The 19,683-nt window shown below is 41.2% G+C and overlaps 3 protein-coding genes across 6 annotated transcripts; 2 read left to right on the plus strand and 1 right to left on the minus strand.

Moving 5' to 3' along the window:
* Positions 1–2,097: 2,097 nt before the first annotated feature.
* On the minus strand, positions 2,098–10,823 carry LOC147172980 (uncharacterized). 2 transcript variants are annotated; one of them, XM_086078737.1, is made up of 4 exons: positions 4,468–10,823; positions 4,331–4,375; positions 3,602–3,752; positions 2,098–2,798 (listed from the first exon to the last, which is right to left on the minus strand). In XM_086078737.1, the coding sequence occupies exons 2-4, from the start codon at positions 4,368–4,370 to the stop codon at positions 2,234–2,236; spliced, it is 756 nt and encodes a 251-aa protein (XP_085934863.1). In that variant the 5' UTR covers positions 4,371–4,375; positions 4,468–10,823; the 3' UTR covers positions 2,098–2,233. The 2 variants fall into 2 exon arrangements, with proteins under 2 accessions (XP_085934863.1, XP_085934862.1); XM_086078736.1 differs by having other exon boundaries at positions 4,331–10,823.
* On the plus strand, positions 4,578–9,077 carry LOC147172981 (uncharacterized). Of its 2 annotated transcripts, none has more exons than XM_086078739.1 (5): positions 4,578–4,815; positions 6,483–6,627; positions 6,705–6,755; positions 8,087–8,237; positions 8,311–9,077. In XM_086078739.1, exons 3-5 carry the CDS (start codon positions 6,716–6,718, stop codon positions 8,882–8,884), a joined length of 765 nt encoding a protein of 254 aa, XP_085934865.1. In that variant the 5' UTR covers positions 4,578–4,815; positions 6,483–6,627; positions 6,705–6,715; the 3' UTR covers positions 8,885–9,077. The 2 variants fall into 2 exon arrangements, with proteins under 2 accessions (XP_085934865.1, XP_085934864.1); XM_086078738.1 differs by having other exon boundaries at positions 4,578–4,774.
* Positions 10,824–14,348: 3,525 nt separating the features above from the next.
* apoeb (apolipoprotein Eb) lies at positions 14,349–18,417 on the plus strand. 2 transcript variants are annotated; one of them, XM_086078493.1, is made up of 5 exons: positions 14,349–14,432; positions 14,553–14,617; positions 15,230–15,383; positions 16,574–16,861; positions 17,721–18,417. In XM_086078493.1, exons 2-5 carry the CDS (start codon positions 14,575–14,577, stop codon positions 18,064–18,066), a joined length of 831 nt encoding a protein of 276 aa, XP_085934619.1. In that variant the 5' UTR covers positions 14,349–14,432; positions 14,553–14,574; the 3' UTR covers positions 18,067–18,417. The 2 variants fall into 2 exon arrangements, with proteins under 2 accessions (XP_085934619.1, XP_085934620.1); XM_086078494.1 differs by having other exon boundaries at positions 14,355–14,432; positions 14,561–14,617.
* The last annotated feature ends 1,266 nt before the right edge of the window (positions 18,418–19,683 follow it).

Below are 19,683 nucleotides of genomic sequence, written 5' to 3' on the forward strand. Positions count from 1 at the left end.
CTCCTTTTTTTTTTTTTTTTTTTTCAAAATTTGGATTATGGTCAAATCATCAAAAAAGACTTACGGTATAAACATTAGTGAACAAAGTTGCATTGCAGGCAAGATGAAAAAAAGGAAGAAAAAGGGATCAAATAACGCAATCGTGCATCATAAAAGCAAGTCGAAGGAGTGCAAACGTTTTCACTCAGTGGACTCTGAGCTTCCACGTCGGAGGCTGACGAGTCGCCACGGGATAAAAACGGCGCGCAGCGTCTTTGCAAACGCTTGTAAAAACACACACCGTAGTAATGTTCACTTTGATTCGTACGTTTATGATTGTCGTTGACTGGAAATAAAACCGTCGGGTGAACTGTGAACAATTTGAAGGCATCAAATAACGTTTGAAGTTGCGCAATTCATGGAAATGTTTGAAGTTTTGCTGTTTCGCAACAAAGAAATGAGATTCAAGAACGGTCATCATCATCGAACCTCAGATTAAATATGGACGCAAGTGAAAACAACTTGTTTAGTTGTACTAACGTTGTTGCCATGAATGGCTCGACAACAAAGCAACTGAATAAATCGAACCTCAAACCGTTGTCTGGCATTCCGATTCGGGTTCAAGTTGGGATTCTGAGTTTGGGATTGAAGAAAGAGATCTAAACTCGGGTTGCAAATTCAGGTGAGGGCTCCAAAGAGATTTAAAGTTGGGCTCCCAAATTAGGGTATCAAGTCAAAGTTAGTTAGAAATAAGGATTCCAAATCAGAGTTGCAAGTTTTCCGACATTGAAGTTCGGGTTGGTGTCAAATTGCCGACAAAGTATTTGGCATGTTTGCGAATTCCAGCTCGACGGCGTGCCGCGACACGCCGGATAAAACCAACAAATGTTGGGCGCTCGCTGTTGTGTCAACATGTCGGGACGAGGGCAGGACCGCCCCGTCAAAATAAGATTGCTGCTCCCGCGCTGCCAAAAGAAAAGAACGCACGAACGCAACAAACACGAAAATGTGTCGCGTTTTCGTTGCTCATGCGCTTGAACGTCACATTTTGTCCACGATGTCAAGATACAGCAACTGTCCAAACGGACACATATCGATATTTGGAGCACTTCAATTATTGATGTTTATGATTTCAACAATATCATGACGTAACTATAATTGATATTTGTTCATATTTGTATCACTGGAATACAAATTTTATATAGTCGATGATGCGTGCAATTTTTTCCCTCCAATTTCTTGGATTAATAATGATTTGTTCTTTTGAATGAGTGTGTCTCTGATATCTTGTTTCCACAAATGATGTTTTGTCCATGATATCAACTCATTTGCTCCCCAAAATGCACAAATGTGTTCTATTTGAAATGTCCCAAAGACGTATTTATACGTTTCTTTGCTTTGAAGGCTCCGATGCAGCCTCTGAACTGAAGAGAATGCTTGACGCATTGGTAGTTATTACAAAAACGGCCAGCAGGTGGCAGCAGAGTATAAGAGATCAACCGGGGCCATGTTGCAAAAAAGCTTCTCCGCCCCACTGTTTTAAACAGATTTGTGAATAGTGATGAAACTTAGCTACATATGCTAACTGCTGCAAAACAGAAACAGACACAAATATGCCTTTTTTTTCAGATGAAAGAAGAGACTCTAATCTTTCTTTTGGTAGGTTCCATGTTTTTACAGCAATAGAACACAATATTGTGTGCAAAATCAGTCAAAATCCAGTAAAACAGCTAGTTAGCAGTCTTGATATAGTTTGATAGTTGCAGAGGTAAAAAAAAGAAAAAGTGTTATTGTCTCAGAGTTTCCATTATTTTTCTACATTTTTAAAATGTTTTGCCCATGATATCAACAATATCACGATGACACTATAGATAACCGATACATGTCAATATTTGTATCACTTACTGCTTTTTATATACAGTGTGTCTGATTTCAGTTTTATTGTCAGAGTTTCTTTCTTTTTTTTTCTACAATTTTTGCCAATGATATCAACAGTATCGTGCGACATCAACTGTCGGTATCCGATATGTCGATATTTTTAGCGCTGAAGAAGTGAAACAGAAACACTTGTGTCTATTTATTTAAAGAAATAATACAACAAACTTCCAGTTTGTTTGATGAGAGTTATGTTTATTTTGTTAAAAAAAAAAAACAGCAACAATAAATAATTGTGGAACAATTGAGCTACAAAACCAATAGAAATTGGATTTCAGCGAGAGTGCAATTGGAAAAAAGCGAATCTCTGGAGTCGGAGTTAATCGCTGCTGACGAAGGCCTTGAGGTGTTCCTGGATGTCGGTAGCAAAAAGGTCCAGCTTCTCCTTCAGGTCTTCGGCGTACGGCGCCACCGCGCGCTGCACCTTTCGGCTCCCGGAGTAAAACTCTTCCCGCACCCTGTAGGTCAGCGGGCTGACGTTGTCCTGGAAGGCCGCCAGGTGCTCGTCAACCCGCCTCATCAGCTCCTGCGTGAAGGGGCCCAGGTTGCGTTCCACGTCGCCGACGCCGCGCTGCAGGCCGGCTATCATTTCCTCGCTGCGCCGCTGCAGCGTCGCTTTCAGGACGTCCGAGTCCATGTTGTCGGCGTAGGCGCTCAGCTCCTGCTTCAGCTGGTCCGCCTTCTCTTGGATCTGGACCTTCACGGCGTCCGAGTAGCGCTCGAACTGCTCGCTGACCGAGCTCAGGTCCCGGCTCAGCGCGTTCCTCAGGACGTCGGCCTCGGTGCTGATCTTGGCCACCAGGCCGCGGGCGGCCGAGGGAAGCGTCGCCTTCAGGGCGCCGGCGTACTCGCTGGCCATGTCGGCGGTCTGGGCCAGCTGAGCGCTGCCGGGGCGGAAGAGAACCACAGAGCGACGCGATGAAGATATAATCAATACATGTTGGTATGTTCCAATAAAAGCGCCTATCAAGTGTCATGACAATGTCAACAAGGGTAAAATATATACATTTAAAAAAGCTATTTATTGTTTATAGAAATACCCACAACGACACGACACTGCCTCTGTTATCTTAAATATATTTTGGTCATATAATTTTACATTTATCCAAATGTCCATAAAAAAAATTAATAAATCAAAGCGGGAGTAGAATTACTTTCGACTGCCTGTATACTTAAAATGCTGATACGATCCTTTCATTAACTCATTCAAACCCAAAAACGCGTAAAAACGTTTTTTGTACTTTGTCCTTCCCTCCAAAAAATAAAAAATAAATAAAAATGTTTTTTGATGCAAGAGCTTACAGAAGGCTTTGATGCCGTTTTGGACATGAAGAGGTAGCTTAAAGCAAATGGTAGTCATTACAAAACGTCCAGCAGGTGGCAGCTGAGTATAAGAGATCAGCCAGGGCCATGTTGCAAAAAGTTCTTGTTGCCAGTGTTTTCACCAGGAACAATGATGCTATATTCTAATTCTAATTGCTGCAAAATTGAAACAGATACAAACATAATACGTTTTTCTCGATGAAAGAAGAGACTCTAATCTTTCTTTTGGTCTTTTTTTTTATAGCAATAGAACACAAGATTCTGTGGGCCTTACAAAATCTGTCAAAGCCGGGAGCAAAGGGGGTTGCTTCAGTGAAAACGGCTGCGAGTGAATGAGCTAAGTGGATCTCGTGGAACAACTTACTTGACTTCAGCTCCAAACTGCGACTTCATCACCATCTCCAGCGTGTCGTCGGCGGTCTTGCTGGCCTTGGCGATGTAGTCCCAGAAGGCGTCCGTCAGAACCTCCATTGGAGGCTTGGGCGCGTCGGCGTGAAAAAAATTGCCATTGCAGCCTTTAAGGGGGAGACGGATTGCAGATGGTTTTCTATAGTTCATGACCTTTTGCCCACGATATCAAATGTATCACGATATCAACTGTGGATGACTTAATTTGTCACTGTTCATAATTGTAAATCTGAAGAAGTGAAAAAATTACTATGAGATCCAAAAAAAATTACAGTATTTTTCACATGATATAAACAGTATCATGATACAGCAATTGTGGATTTTTAAGTCACTACATACCCACATATAGTGACCGTTTGTCCGTTTTTCAACTTTCGTAGTTTCAATTTCTGCAACTAATTATATTTTGGCCATGATATTAACAGTATCATGATACAGCAACTTATGCGTATCACTATATAGCTTTTGTTTCGATTCTGGAATTAACAATATTTGTAAATGTTTGTGCTTGATATAGACTGTATCACAATACACTTTTTTTTAATACTATTAAAAAATAAATAAATAAATAAATAAATAAATAAAATAAAAAAAACAAAAAAAAACAATACACTTTTTTAATAGCCCCCCCCCCCAAAAAAGTGTACCAAACCAATGTGGTGTGCTTCAGCAGCTGGCGACTTACCAGAAAGCGCAACCAAAGCGAGCAGAACAAAGACCCTCATGACTGCTGGAAACACAAACAGGATGTTTGGTTGAAGGTCAACAACATGCCAGCGCATTTATGCTTATTTTGAACAAGAAAGCCTGCTAAATCCTCACCTGCTCTCGTGTCTCTTTGCGGAGCGTGTCTGCTTGAGTGTGCTTGTGTCGCCTGTTTTTATACTGAACAAGTCTGACAGTTGTACTCGAGGAGGCAAAGTCCAGGAGTCCCTGCCGTGTTGTCGCAAAGCGGTCACATGACTTAGCCGAGAGAGGCTAACAACGCGAGGTGAAAACACATTTCAGGAAGGAACCTGTGCCGATTTTTTGTGTTTCCACGTTGGAAGTCTGAAAAGTAGTGTCGACGCTCGGCGGAGAGTTTTAACGCCGCCAGCCAATGGCGTCCAGATAACACAAGATAAACACGGTACGAGGGCACTCCTGTACTTTGTAACAGGGTCCCGCCAGGTGCGGCTTTTTCTTTTATTGATTTCATTGTTGGGATAAGAAAAAAAAAAGAAAAAAAACAATCCTGGAAACCATCAAACTTTTCCACCGCTTTCCAACCACACAAAAAGAGCTTCAGTATTCGGCATCCACTTATAATTGGCGCTCCGTTTTGGGCAAACTCTATCAAAGTACAAGCTCAAAACGGTTGCTTCAAACTAAAATGGTCGACTTCCTGTTCAACTTTGACGACTTAAAATTTTGCGCTGATCATTAAAACTTGTCCAGGTGGCGCCATTTTTACTAGTGACGGACAAATGAACTGCTGAGTGAAACGCTTGTGATTTTTTTTTGACTCCTCTAGATGGCACTGTTGGTTTTAAGATGCAGTGGAAACGCAACATTTCATTTTCTTTTGTGCTAGCCGAACCCAGTCAGGAGTTAAAAAATATCACGCGCGCTTCATGAAGCTTCATTTTCCCATCACTAGTTTTTACAGCAGAGAAAATCAAAGTAGCTTCACAAACTTAGTGAAAGAACATACAAGATGACAATGACAAGATTTAAACATGAACAGAAGATGTGCAAAAAAGTCAAAGTAAAGAAGTAAAAAAATGTAAAAGTAAAAAAATAAAAGTAGGTTTCTAAAATGACTAAAAGACGATAGGGTGAAATTTATTTAAAAATGTTCAAAAGAGTTTACGCATTTACACTCGTGTCTGATTTCACTTCTGTCGGCAGCTGCGTGCAGCATAACAGCTAACATCCGCTTCACCATGTTTGCTTTGAGCTCTGGGATACACTAATTGAACGTAGTAGCACATTGAAGTCGACGGGAAGAGTTGGGATTTGGGAAGAGTTGGGATTTGGGAAGAGTTGGGATTTGGGATAAAGTGACATTTCGCTTGACGGGAAAACCTTGACTTGCTCTCTTCTGGCATAAAGTTACCCTGAATGATTTCATGTTAATGTTTTTCTGTTTGTAATTCTGCCATGTTCTTTTATGGATGCACTTGATTGTTATGACTTGTGCCTTCTTGGCCAGAAAAGGCCGAACCCTCCGTCTCAATGTGTTTCTATTTTTGGCTGTGCAATGGAATTCTGTATCGCTGCTGAGTTTAGGCAACAAACCCCGGAACTCAGAACCTGACGAGGCAACCACAACTGCAAAAACTGAAATCTAATCATAAATTTTAAAAAGTCAAACTAATCCTTGGTTCTCAGTTTTCCAAGATATTTCTTCTTCTTCTATTTCTTCAAAAGCCAAAAGTGGCGAAGAGCAAATCTAATCTAAATTGTTTGTAGTCCGACTTTGACGTTGCGGCGAGTCAATCATTGCGGCGACATCGACGAGCGTGTGCTTTTTTTGCGTTTGCTTTCGTCTTCTGCCGTCATTTTACATGGAAGGCCAACGCCTTAAGAGGCTGACGATGGCACAGTCCTCTGACCCTTGGTCAGCCTGACTCATGGCGGCTGTCATGGGAACTTTGACCCACAAACGGAACGTATGCGAGGTGAGCAGGCACAGCTTTTTCTTTCCTTACATTTTTTTTTTTTGCCGCTATCTAATCAGCCGTACATCAGCGCCTTTAGATAATAAAGAGTAGAACATCTGGAGAAAAAAAACATGAAATCCAGCGATACGTTCCGCCTCGGGTTACGTCCTCAGGATGCGTGCTTTTGCTTAGGACATCATCGGAGATAGCGAGTGACAGCAAGGCACACGCGGCCTGGACTTTGGGATTATTAGCGTCCGCGTCGCTATAAAAGCTGCGGCAGCGCATCGGTTGAGCAGAAGCACTGCGGAGTTTCCACTGGCAGACAATCTCACAGGTAAGGACGAGCACGAGCTCCAAGTGTCTTCGGCTTCGGTTGGTCAAAAAAATGAGTGCTGTATCTTTTCACTCTAGATCCAACAACCATGAAAGTCCTCGCTGTCCTCGTTCTGGCCGTTTTCGCTGGTGAGTACTGATGAGTTATTAACATTGTTTTTTTAGTTTTAATTTATATTTTAGCCGTTTTGGATTTAGTTGACTCAGTGTAGGCTCAATGAATTGTATTCTTGTCTGTGTTACTTTCATGAGGAAGGGCAACGAGTTCAAACATTCATTCGCTATCTCTAAATGGGAGGGCCGGTTTCTATTGGTCGGAAGGGAGTCAGGCTTATTATTATTGTATTTTTTCTAATCTGATTTATACCCATGGGAACAGATTCTCTTGTATTCGCTGAGTTGTGGCCGGGTGTGTTGTGGGCTGATGGGAGGAGACTTTTAGTCTCCCACTTTTTTGAATAAGTATTGATGCCCCACGTTGGACGAGACAGACAACCTGATAGAACACGGCTTCAGTGTCATCAGCTTTTTGTCCTCAGAAGCTTCTGATAATTATTTACCTTTGCAAAGGGACTTCTTCAACAGAATCTCACCATTCAGTTAATTGAACACGCAAAGAGTACAATACTTAATATTGTCTACTCTAACAGTACAAAAGCCAGACGTTCAGAGAGGACGAAAGCACTGGTCGAACTGTTTTTTAGTTGTTGTTGTTTTTTTTTTTAAGAGAAGGATAATCCAGAGGCATTGCTTCAAATTCAATCAAACGGAGAATTGTTCTTTTTGCTCACCTTAACTCAAAATATTTTCTGAAGGAGAAGCGGTTTGTTCGGCTTTGCAACCGTTTAACCTCCGTGATGTTTTTCTCTCAACACTGGCCCTCTTTTGACGAACCCCCAAAAAGCCAAAGAAAAGGCTAAATAGTGAAAGACAAAGTGCAATTTCTACAAACATTGCATTTGAATGCTGAAAAGCTGAATGCTAAGATTTCAATGCATGCGCTTGAATCGTTTCAGTGAAATGATAATCCATTTCCTGATATGATAGTCAGTTGGTGGGTTTCGAACCGGCGACCTCCTGGACAATGCACTTTTTACCAACTGCATCACTGAGCAGTATCAGACAGCTGACAATGATGATAAGTTGCATGCATGGCCGCGGAAAGTGGGACTTAGAAGAAGTTCAATGTCAGTCCTATTGAAAATGAATGTGGAAAAGTTGATATTTAATTTTCAATTGTGAGAAAAAAATTGTGGAATCAGATAATATATTCCCAGGATGGCGTGAATACGCTGTAAATCGGACGTATTTATGAAGGAGTAATTGCACGGGGAAAAAAAAAAGTGTGGAGAGTAAAAATCACAATAATATGTGCGGGAATGCGTCCGCATTTGTTGGAGGAAAAGACGAAGACTTTTTTGCCAGACCGTCAAACCAAAATGACGTTCTTCGTGTTCCAGGCTGCAATGCCAACCTCTTCCACGCTGACGCGCCCAAGCCACAGCTGGAGGTGCTGACCGACGCCTTCTGGGACTACGTCGCCAAGGCCACTCAGACCGCTGACGACACGATCCAGATGATCAAGAAGTCTCAGTTGGGACAGGACTTCAGGTATGCCTCGAGACCCCCCGAAATTCTGCAGCAAATGCTGTCGTCTCACGCTTTGTCCGTCCGTCCCTCCAAGCGCCCGGCTGACTGACGGCACCGACATGGCCAACCAGTATGCCGTCAACCTGCACGAGCAGCTCCCGCCCGCGGCCAAGGAGCTGATCGCCAAGGTGAGCGCCGAGGCCGACAACCTGAAGGAGCGCGTGACCCTGGAGATGTCCACCGTCCGTGAGAAGATGGAGCCCTACACCAACAACATGAAGGTCCAGATCCAGGAGAGAATGGAGCTGATCCAGTCCGATCTCAACCAACTGCTCGCCATGGATTCCGAGACCCTGAAGACCGAAATTGTGAGGAGGAGCGAGGAGATCAAAGCCAACCTGGACCAGACCGTGGCTGACCTCCAGGCCCAGCTGGGGCCGCACACCGAAGACCTGATGCAGAAGGTGGACGAGCACCTGACGACCTTCAAGGAGAGCGTGACCCCACTGGCCGAGAAGCTCCAGGCCGAGATGACCCAGAGAGCCCAGCAGATGAGAGACCTGGCCTCCCCTTACATCGGAGAGCTGAGGGAGACCCTGGACCCCTACGCCCAGGACCTCCAGGCTCGTCTGGTTGCCCTCTACGAGTCCTTTGTCAAGACCAACTAAGTCAACTGCCGCATTAACAACAACAAACTGAATTCACCAGCATGCCGGTTCTCTCGGGAGGACGGCAAGTTTGTTAACAGAAGGGCGTCGCGAGCTCATCAGTATCTGTAAATGTTCGCGGTTGACTTCGGTACTCGGTGTTGGTCTGTTCCAAGCAGTCTTCCATTACAATCAAAATAAAGCCCTTAAAACAAAAAAAAAAGGCGAACTTGTGACTTTCCTTACTTCGCGAGAGCTTGCATGGGGATCATCCTTGTTGGTATGCATGTGCGATTACACAAAAACGTAACAAATGAAGGAATCTGCTATTTGTGGTTCCGATCCAAATACTAATGGTGTGAAGGGCACAGCCCACTGCAGAATAGACTCGAGATAGACCGATAATCGGCATGGCCGATATTGAGTATTTTGCAGAATATCGGTATCTGCCTTTTTTTATCTTATTTTTTTTTATCTGACGAACGATAAAAAGTAAATCTAAAACCATTTTAATCTCAGGAAACTATTCATTTAAATTTTCAGTTAACTTTATAAGAGATGCTGTTGACCTTGAGAAGCTTCTGAACAACACAAATAAATGTGAAAGTTTAAGATTTCAGGTATTTTAAAATTTGGGGGAAAAAATATTTACTGTATAGAGTGTTACTCGTTTAAGTTTCCATTGAACTTTTTAAGACGTACCGATAACCCTGGGAAAATATGTCTACTGTTTAAGATAAATAACAATACATTTTTTTTAAATGACGTCCCCACAAAGCAGGAAGCAAACAAAGACAAAAACACAACTTTTGCTGCTTTATCTCTTCTTCATCTGATCCACGCCGCACAATGCAGACCACCTATCAACTATTCCGATAGAAAGGCCAGGTTGGAAAAAAAAAAATAAAAAAAAATAAATAATAATAATAATAAAAAAAAAAAAGAAAGGCCAGGTTGGAACTTGCCAAAAGTAGTCCTCTGGCTTCCGGATTGGCAAAGTTGAAATGTTACCCAAATGACCTCGAATGATGGACGTCGATGCGGGTTCCCACTCGGGACTGGCGCACGTAACCAACTGAATTGAGTGAAATCAAAACATTTTCCAAATGAGTCACAAATGACTGGGAAAACGTTCTTCCTCAACATGCGGTGGGGAGCCTGGCGTGTCCAGGCTTTGCGCGCTGTCGGCGTTGCGACATCGCCGAGGGGACTGGACGAGACATGTTGGGTTACTGGAAGTTCAAGAGCACATCCTGTTTGCAAGTGTTTTTTTGTGCCACCATCCCTGCTGGCTGATTGCGCCCACGCTGCGCTACACGGTGGCAAACAACATTCCACTCTTCTGCCTCCAGCTGTTTCCAAAACAAGGTTAACTCCTAACCCAGCACACAAATGCTCTTTTCTCCAAAGCATGCTTAGGGACATTAACTAATAATGTTTCAATACTTTTTTGTACAACTTGGGAATGACTCAGAACTTGAAGTAGTGTTATTTTTTTTTTGCTACACGTGTCGCTAAACGTGATGACGTTTGCTAAGCCTAAAGCGCGGAGGACATGCATGGCAAGACCGCAATGTAGTTTCTGTCCCTTGGCCAATATGTTCTGTATCAGCGTACAGTATGTTCCGTTTTTGAAAAATCAAAACATATGCAGCGCTACATTCATAGAGACTATGTGCAAAAAAAAGAAAGAAGACGATTGATGAAAATGGTTAGACAGATAGTTTCACTGCATGTATTATGCATGTACTGTATAGTTTTGTAGAACTTTATAATACTTTGGCATGTTAGTAATAATGTTGTTGTTGTTTTCTAAAATTTTATCTAATTTCCTCATTTCTATTTTTGCTTATTTTGTACACTCGCGACCCTGGTGAGGATAAGCAGTACCAAAAATGGACATTCTTAAAATGTTTTTTTCCAATTGTTTTTGTGGTTGTTATTATTTGTTTTCGTCTCCCCCCATTCTAATGTCTTTGTGCATTTTGTTTGTTTATTTCTTATAATATATAAATGGTCTGATTTTCTTTTTCTTCTACAACTGTACTTTTTTTTTATCTAAAAGTTTTTGTATATTTTCTTATATAATATTTTTGCTTAATATTTTTGTATTTCTTTCAATTTTTCTATTATCATAATATTGTTTTCCAATATTTTAACGGTGTGATTTTCCCATACATTAAAAAAAATACTTTTGTATAATTTTATAATAACTGTGTATGTTTTATTTCATATTTCTTTTCTTTTAGGGGGGGGGGGGGTTATATAATTATTATTTTTTTAAACATTCATCTATCTACATTTTCGAAACTCATGTACACAGACGGAGAAAAAACAATTTCAGACAAGTCACATTGCCACCTACTGGCCTGGCAGGCACACGACAGCGTGAGCAGAGATTGTTTTGACAACTCTTCCCAACTTTTCTCAATGCTGACGAAGGTTTTTGAACAAATACGCAGAAAGTGTCGACATGCGAGAAAATCGCGTGATGTCTGAGCACTAATAACCCGTCGTCCGAAGGCGATGTCATCCGGCATTAGCTCAGACGACCGTTGGCACACTCCCCCCCTGACTTTGTTGTTTTCCCCTTTGTCAGGCTTTTTACTGTAAAAGCTCATCACTCTCACTTCCTCCTCCTTCCAACATTTGGTCTTACGAAAGACTTTTTCTTTCAATTCCTCAGCGAGACAACAACAAGAAAAACAAAACGCTCCATGTTTAGCATTGCCACGTGGGTAAGAAGACTGTCAACAATACAGAATACAAAAGCGAAATAGAGTAAATCTCTAAAAAGCAATAGCAAATGTCCAGGTGCCGCGTTTACAAGCTAGAAAATGTAAATGTGCTTTGGTGACTTGCGAGTGGTCAACCCCCCCACCAGTTACCCACTCCACCCCGCCAATCCCCCGCCACGCTAGGCTATCATGTGTTATCACGACTTGGTGCTAATTACCTGAGCAGGCCGACTCAACTAATCTTTGTTCCTGTACAAAATTATCTCAAAGTCCCAAAGGGCAAAGAGCGTGACACGTTTGACACACGACGCACGCAAGTCGTCGTGGCGTCACTTTGCAATCAGGAAGTGACACTTTCAACTGCTCACGGGGACCCCAATTCATAAAACTTTTCGGACGGTTGTTTGAATCTTTGTCTTTTAAATAAGTTAAAGCCGAGCAACTAAATCTTTAAAACCAAACAAAAGAAAAACTCCCAAGTTGAATGTTTAAGGCTGTTAGTAGCTAATTGACGAGGCTTAATTTAAAAATGTAGTAATCAACCTCCATGGTTGCCAGTCACTAATACTGCTACCTACAGAGAGGTGTAAAAAGATGTGTGTGCGTCGGGGCCAGAACGTCCAGGTGCGGATGGAGGCATTTGCATGCAAAAGCGCAAGTAACAGGCCGACTTGACATCCTGCTGCTACTTGCCGTTTGTATTCACGAGGCCGCTTGTGATGCTGAGCAAACGTCGCCGAGGTTCAACACCCGCTGAGTCGGCAAAATAGGACCTTTTGTCATGGGGGGAGTGGGGAGGGGGGGGGGGGGTAGTCAGGGGACAAATTAACCTGGAATGTCTGCATCAAGCACAACAATCAGCAAGGTTACAATTTTGTCAGACGAGTGATTAGAGTGCAGATGTAGGATTTGATTTAAATCAGTTTAACTTCACTGTGCAAAAAGTTTCATTATAGCACAAATGTGATAAGATTAAGTGCAACAGTTTTTGCATGTTAAACAGATTTTGTGATTTTAATTAATTTCAATACAGCTTTATTAGGAAAATTGAAAAAATACTTTACACAAGGACAATTCTTAGCAAATGATCAAAATCATTTGAATTCTTCCCAATTTAATATTCACATTTTTTGAGATGGTGAATTTAGTTTTTTTTGTTAGCTACAAGTTGTAATCATCAAAAGTGGGGATCACGAAATATTTCACTTTGCAGTCAGTCAATCTACGGTACTTCGTGCGTTCCCCTTTTTTAACTGAACCGAAATAAATGGAGGTTTACACAATATTTAAATGTATTAATTAATATATGAGCTGTCAAACAATTATTTTTTTAATCAGATTAATCACATTTTAGAATTTTAATGAATCACGATTAATCGCTTAATAAAAAAAGCCTTTTTTATCTACATTCTTTTTTCCGCCCGCCAAATTTGAAGAGCACCAGTTATGTGTTCTTTCGATATTTAATGTTATGAGGACGTCTTCAACATTTTTTGATCCACTAAACACGCTCATCCTCCTCTTTTTCTAATCAGTTAATTACTTGCATAATTTAAAAAGGAAAAAAAAAAAACGATATTTTGACATGAACAAATATTCTAAATGCTTTACTTTAATGCATGAAATGATGTTTATTGCTCAAACACAACCTGTGCTACCTTAAACGTAGCCATCCGCTGTCACGCTCAAGGATAAAAAATTTATAGTGCAATAAATCTGATTCCAATTCATGATTAATGCGATATATTTTTTTTGTGATTAATTAATTATTTAACGCTTTAACTTTGACAACACTCATTTATATGCAAATTAGTATATGTTTTTATTATTGACCGGAATTTGAAACCATCATTACCTAATGAAGCTGATAACAGCAAATAAAACAAGCAGCGTAAACTTGGACCAGCAGCGTCACATAAAAGTCATCACAAAGGTCAGGAGATATTTTTTTGGAGTGATTAGTTATGGCATCTCACCCACATGCATAAAATAGTGTGGCATCAACAAAATGGAAACAAAACAATAACAAAAAAAAACACACACACACAGGAAACATTTTCGGAACCCCTACCCGCCATGTTGTAATGCTCATTTTGCTCGACTGATTTTTGCAATTTGTAAATTAAATATTATTAAATTCATCTCTAGGGTTGTTGCTAATGCTGCTGGCAAACACAATAAAAAAAAAATCCAAATGGTAAATTGAATTGATTGAATTTAAGCTCACTGGCTAAAAAACACACAATTCTCATAATCAGTCCTGTTCTTCTAAATGTTTAACTTCTGTGATGGCCACTGATGCTTCCTGCCTTTTTTATGACGTTATTAAGTGTAAAAATAAAAAATGGCATTTTATTACTATTATGAAAACTTAATTTTGCTTCCACATAAATACAAATAAGCTAAATAATAATAAAAACAACAACATGTAAATAATACAGGCACTGCTTATCAGTTGTTAAAAAAAAAAAAAAATCAGAACATTTAGGCCTATCGGGTAAAAAAAAAAAAATAGTCATAGGATTTAATATAATGAAAATAAAACAAAAGTCTCTCCACACAATACGTGAAAAAACTTCCAGCTTATTTTCCCTCCACGTTGCGCAAACAACAGCGCGCATGCGCGGAGGTGAGAACTTCGGACGCGCTGCGGCGTCGTGGAGGGAGTTTGAGGGGAGTGATGGTGTTGTGATGATGGGGGTGGGGGGTGGGGGCCGGGGTGTGGGGCGTGATAAAAAAAAAATCCGCCCACCCCCACGCACGCTCGGCGGCAGCCTATATAAATTGCGAGCTACCGCGGGATCAACACGGAGGAACCTCAAACGTTTCAGGTGAGATGACAAAAGGAAAGAAGAAAAAAAAACTGCAAACTAAACAGAAATCTCCATTGAAATTTAGCATCTTTTTGTTTCTGACTCGATATGTTGTGTTTTTGTTGCCCCTTTTTCCAGGTGTATCTGTCTGCAACTAACCATGAAGGCTGTAGCTCTCGTCCTTGTCCTGGCAGTCCTCACTGGTAAGTTATAGAATTATTTATTATTTTTAATCTCAATTTACTACATTAACAACATTGCACGCAGCTTCCTAAACCAATGCACATATTTTACATTATACAGATTTCAGATTTATTTAAAAAAAATGCTTAAGCAATGATGATCTCGTTTGATAATTTTCTTCACAAATGATTTTTCTGCCCGTTACTGTAGCTACTCTCTTAAAACTGCTGAGTCAAAAACAACCCAATTTGGGTTTTAAAAAAAATGGACTGACCCCCTTTTGAGCTTTTTTTGTGGAAAACCTTGTGTGTGTACTACAAAACAACCCCAAACTGGGTCAAATTGAACCAAGTTAATCGTTCGGTCCAATATCGAAATTGTTGGGTCAAAAACAAACTCAATTTGGGTCAAAAATGGGATCATGTTTTGCTTAATACCAATTATTTTGTACAAAACAACCCAAACTAGTGGTTCAGTTTAAAAAAGAAAAAAGAAAAAAAAGAAAAAAAATTGGGTTATTTGAACCCAAAGTGTGTAAATGAAAATGTTGACAATTTCCCACAGCACACATGATGTCTGGCTAATGTGGCTAACCATATCATTTATATTTACCACGGCTTTCGCCATCCCAGGCTGCAATGCCCGCGTGGTGCGCCAGGCCGACGCCACCCCAGACCGCTGGGTGGAGACCGTGGACCGCTTCTGGCAGTACATCTCCGATCTGAACCAGAAGGCCGATGGAGTGGTGCAGACCATCAAGACCTCGGAGCTCAACCGCGAGCTTGAGTAAGTCCCTTTGTTGGTAGCGCCAGTGCGGGAAGTGGGCTTCATCACTAAATATGCCCTTTACCCTCTCAATTTTATGTATTGTTAAATGTGAAGTATTGGTTGTCATTGTCAGAGTAATATATAATCGAATATATTGCATAGCATTTGCAAGGGTTACGGACAGAGCTCTGCCATGAATAGATGCCACAAGATGGCGGCATCCAACATGTAGGCCAACACAATCACAAATCCATGATATATATGGGACTGTATTCAGTAGTCAACACCCCCCCCCCCCAATTTTTTTTATTATATATATATATTATATATAATTATATGTTCCATGCAGCCCCACTAGTATATAGTATTGTGGTTAATATTGTGTTAGTGGAATACGAGTTTAGCAGCAAAATCCAGAGCTCACCTGTTCTCTGAAGCAGAGCTGTGATTGGTTGTTACCTGAGCAACATTGACGTCACCTTCAGTCGACGGGCAGGGGGCAAAAATGGATAAAAACGGCTGATTTTGCGTCACAACTCATATTCCACAAATGTAAGCAGAATGTCATGTTGAGACTCGTGAGGTCACATAACATATTGGTCAAGAAATGTTTCAGGTTGACTTCCACTTTAAATTAGCTAGCATACTAGCTTAAATGACACATTATTCAAAAAAAGATGATAACTGCGCTTGCTTCAAACTTTTCATTGTCACTAGTTGACGTTTACTGTAATCAGTGATAAAAAAACAAAAACAAAATTGAACCAAACTGCATCATTTTGCCTTACAAAAGTTTGCTAGCTCAACGCTAACAAGCAATCCAAAACGGCATCTTCATCAACTTCTAAACCTTCAAGCAACATCAATTTGAAGACAAACTGTGACAACAGATGAGAAAAAAAACCCTCAGTTCAATCTTGGTAAAAAATAATAAAATACATACAAGTGTATGAATATACTGACCTCTGGTGGCCAAGCAAAATCTCACCTGTTAATTTTTTTTTTTTTACCTTCTATTTAAATGTAATGAGTATTTTTTTTTTTTAGAGTTGGTGTGTTTATTTTCCTGTACTCCATATACTATGTAGATATCTTATATGATGACAGTATCTACATATAATTTTGGGGGTGCACTTCAACATCAAACCATCTTTAAATCAGTACGTCTGGAACGATCTTTTGTGACCTGCTGACCGGTTGTCGCGCAGCACCCTGATCACGGACACCATGGCTGAGCTGACCACGTACAAGGACGACATCCAGGCCAAGATCAACCCTTACACCAGCGTCACCGGAAACCAGCTGGCCACCGACATGCAGCTGCTGGCCAACCGGCTTCAGAAGGACATGAAGGACGCCAGGGAGCGCAGCGGCACCTACCTGGACGAGCTCAAGGTCATGATGGAGCACAACTCGGGCGACGTGCGAGGCCGCATCAACGTCTACACCAACAAGCTGAGGAAGCGCCTCAGCAAGGACACCGAGAACATCCGCAAGTGAGTTCCAAGCACACGCCGGGCTATTTTGAACCGATTTTTGAAATGAAGGGGACCCAAGATCGGAGAAATTTGGCCTGATTATCTCCACTTTTAAAATGGTTGGTCCAGATTGGAAAATAACTCAGAGTTGATCACACTCATTTTAAAATTTGACATTTTTCGAGCATTCTTATCACACCAAAGGATAATTTTTCCCGACACATCTGATAATCCGATTGTAGCAATGTCGCGCTCAACCATTTTCTCAGTGCAGGTGAACTTCCTCACAGGATAATCGTTTAGGATCATCTTTATTAAATACCGGACAACTGGGCCTATGCTGAATTTAATGCACAAATCTGATTATCTGTATGTTTATACCCTCTCATGTTTACAAATGTCAAATACAATTTTCAGAGAAGAGAATAAAGGTGGGAAACTCACTCTTAATACACCGCACACCACAAGATACAAATCCTTCGGAAAGAGATGACAATCAGGCTTCTGGCGACTTTTGATTTGGCCCGATTGTCGGTGTGCGTGCGCAGCGCACTTAAACGAACTATTGTCCCGTTTCTCGTGACAATCGCGTCGTTTGTGGCTCACTTCAACTTGGTGCTGACCAGCCAACAAGGATTTACGATCGTAAATGTTGAAGTGCTTTAACATTAACGAGCCCGGACTGTTTTATGACCAGATTGGCCAGTTTTAACACACCTCACTGAAGACGATCTTGCAGACATATCCGATAATCTTACTTACTTAGCTTTAGTTTCTACATTATTTCATTAACAAAAATAATAAAATACTTTTACAATAGGATCTATTTTGTTAACTCTAAATAAGGTCTAACTGTTGATGTCTTGCTTCACGCCAGCGTGGTGGCCACCTACCTGAGCGAGCTCCAGTCGCGCACCTCCCAGAACCTGGACGGCGTGAGGCAGCAGATGGAGCCTCTCGTGCAGCAGGCCGGCGACAGCGCCGCCCAGAGGATGTCGGACCTGTCCACCGTGCTGAGGACCCAATCCCAAGTTCTGGGCCAGCAGCTGGAGAGCCAGGCCGAGGGCCTCAGGACCCAGCTGGAGGCCACCGCCGAGGAGCTGCGCACCTCCCTGGAGGGCAAGATGGACGAGCTGAAAGAGCTGTTCGTCCCGCTCACCGCCCAGATCCGCGACAGGTTCGACGCCATCGTGGAGTCGGTCAAGGAGACCGCCTCGGCCTAAGGGGTGACGCTCGGAGGGGAAGCTGGGAGTGGGTCTGACCGACCTGGGAGAGGAGAGGAGGGGAGTTGTGAGAGTTACTGATTCCATCGTCACTTTGTTGCTCCGAGTTGAGCGTGTTTGTCGTGCTTGTAAATAAACATTCACAGAGTGGGCCTTACTCCAATGCAGCAAAATGCCTTTTCGTATCTAGTCTTTCATTTCAAGTATGGCTCGAACAGTTGCATGCCATAATGACAATCAGCCACTAGGTAGCGCTGCCTTGCTTGTTGTAGCTTGTAACCCACAGACAGTCACATTGTAGTCATGCTGCTGCTCTGTTGCCATTCAATAAAAAAAAAAAAAAAAGTCAGAAAGCTCTCTTGTTTTTTCTCCACACATTACATAGGAATTAGGTAAGGTATCCCTCACAAGTATTTGACTTTTTTAAATAGTTATTTGTTGTTTTTTCTAACTATTCACCTGAGGAAATTGAATTTTGCCACTTAGAATATGTGTTCTTTAATTTACCAGTCAATGCGGGGCCATTAACACATCTGGCAGATCTGAGGTAGCGGGTTCGAATCTCGGTTTGCCAGATTTGGCTTCCTCCCCGCACTCCCAAAACATGCGTCATTGAATAATCGAAATTCTCCGTTTGCATGAATATGTAAATGTGCCCTGTGATTGGCTGGCAAGTAGTTCAGGGTTAGCTGGGATAGGCTCCATCTCGCCTGCCACTCTAATGTGTAATAAAAATAAATAAATACAAAATAGCACATAACGTGTAGCAGAAAAGCTGGTGCAAAATGTTTTCAGTGTGGAAAACTCATCTAGAAAATATTGAAGCTTTATTTAGGTGCCAAAAATGATTGAAAAATAGACTGACGCACATTCGTGCATAACGTGATGCAACCATCGTGGGCTGAAATGAAAAATAAAGCCTGCAAAAACATCGGCACGCTATATGGGAAGGAAATAAATACAAGCGTGCGTCCAATGTGGCAGCTGTGTTTTCTCAAGCGGCTGCTCGACTCGAAGCTTAACACACAGACCCTGACCGGCCAATTCATTAGGTACCCCCAAATGGAAAACTGAATTAGGGGCACTCTACTAATCTATATTGTATCATGTGTATTATGACAAAGAACCAGAGAAACGGATCGACTTTAAATAAATATCACGTTGTTTGACTTCATGCTTAGTCCCTTTTTAGAATAAACTAAAATAAATGAAAATATTGTTACACCACACAAAGAAATATGTACAGTAAACTCAAAAATAATTAGATAATAGAGCACACAAAATCAAAACAAAAAACTCAAAATGAAAAACACACATTTAAATGGTTAATTTATGCACTTGACAAATAAAATAAATAAAATATTGTGTTGTATTTATGACACCAGAGAAACTAAATAAATATATAATTATAAAATAATTAACTATAGAGCAGCATGCATAACACCAAATAAAATACATAATTAAAAAGTGTTACGTAAATGTAAAATGTGTGTTCTAAGTGTGTTATCAAGTGCACTAATACCACAAAGTGTTCACTCAGCATGCTTGCTGCATCTGCGCTATGATAACATTTCTTTTTCTTTTTTTTTTATCCCCAGAAATTAGCAGGTGTTTAAC

The sequence above is a fragment of the Leptonotus elevatus genome, chromosome 6, assembly GCF_054856555.1.
Source record: "Leptonotus elevatus isolate MCC_2025b chromosome 6, RoL_Lele_1.0, whole genome shotgun sequence".
Taxonomy (NCBI): domain Eukaryota; kingdom Metazoa; phylum Chordata; class Actinopteri; order Syngnathiformes; family Syngnathidae; genus Leptonotus; species Leptonotus elevatus.

Coding starts and splice junctions, on each gene's coding strand:
- LOC147172980 (XM_086078736.1), bottom strand. CDS start 4,427: ATGCGCTGGCATGTTGTTGACCTTCAACCAAACATCCTGTTTGTGTTT. Junction 3,753..4,330: donor CGCTTTGGTTGCGCTTTCTG/GTAAGTCGCCAG, acceptor TCCCCCTTAAAG/GCTGCAATGGCAATTTTTTT. Junction 2,799..3,601: donor CAGTTTGGAGCTGAAGTCAA/GTAAGTTGTTCC, acceptor CCGCCCCGGCAG/CGCTCAGCTGGCCCAGACCG.
- LOC147172981 (XM_086078739.1), top strand. CDS start 6,716: ATGAAAGTCCTCGCTGTCCTCGTTCTGGCCGTTTTCGCTG. Junction 6,756..8,086: donor CGTTCTGGCCGTTTTCGCTG/GTGAGTACTGAT, acceptor TTCGTGTTCCAG/GCTGCAATGCCAACCTCTTC. Junction 8,238..8,310: donor CAGTTGGGACAGGACTTCAG/GTATGCCTCGAG, acceptor CGTCCCTCCAAG/CGCCCGGCTGACTGACGGCA.
- apoeb (XM_086078493.1), top strand. CDS start 14,575: ATGAAGGCTGTAGCTCTCGTCCTTGTCCTGGCAGTCCTCACTG. Junction 15,384..16,573: donor GAGCTCAACCGCGAGCTTGA/GTAAGTCCCTTT, acceptor GTTGTCGCGCAG/CACCCTGATCACGGACACCA. Junction 16,862..17,720: donor GACACCGAGAACATCCGCAA/GTGAGTTCCAAG, acceptor GCTTCACGCCAG/CGTGGTGGCCACCTACCTGA.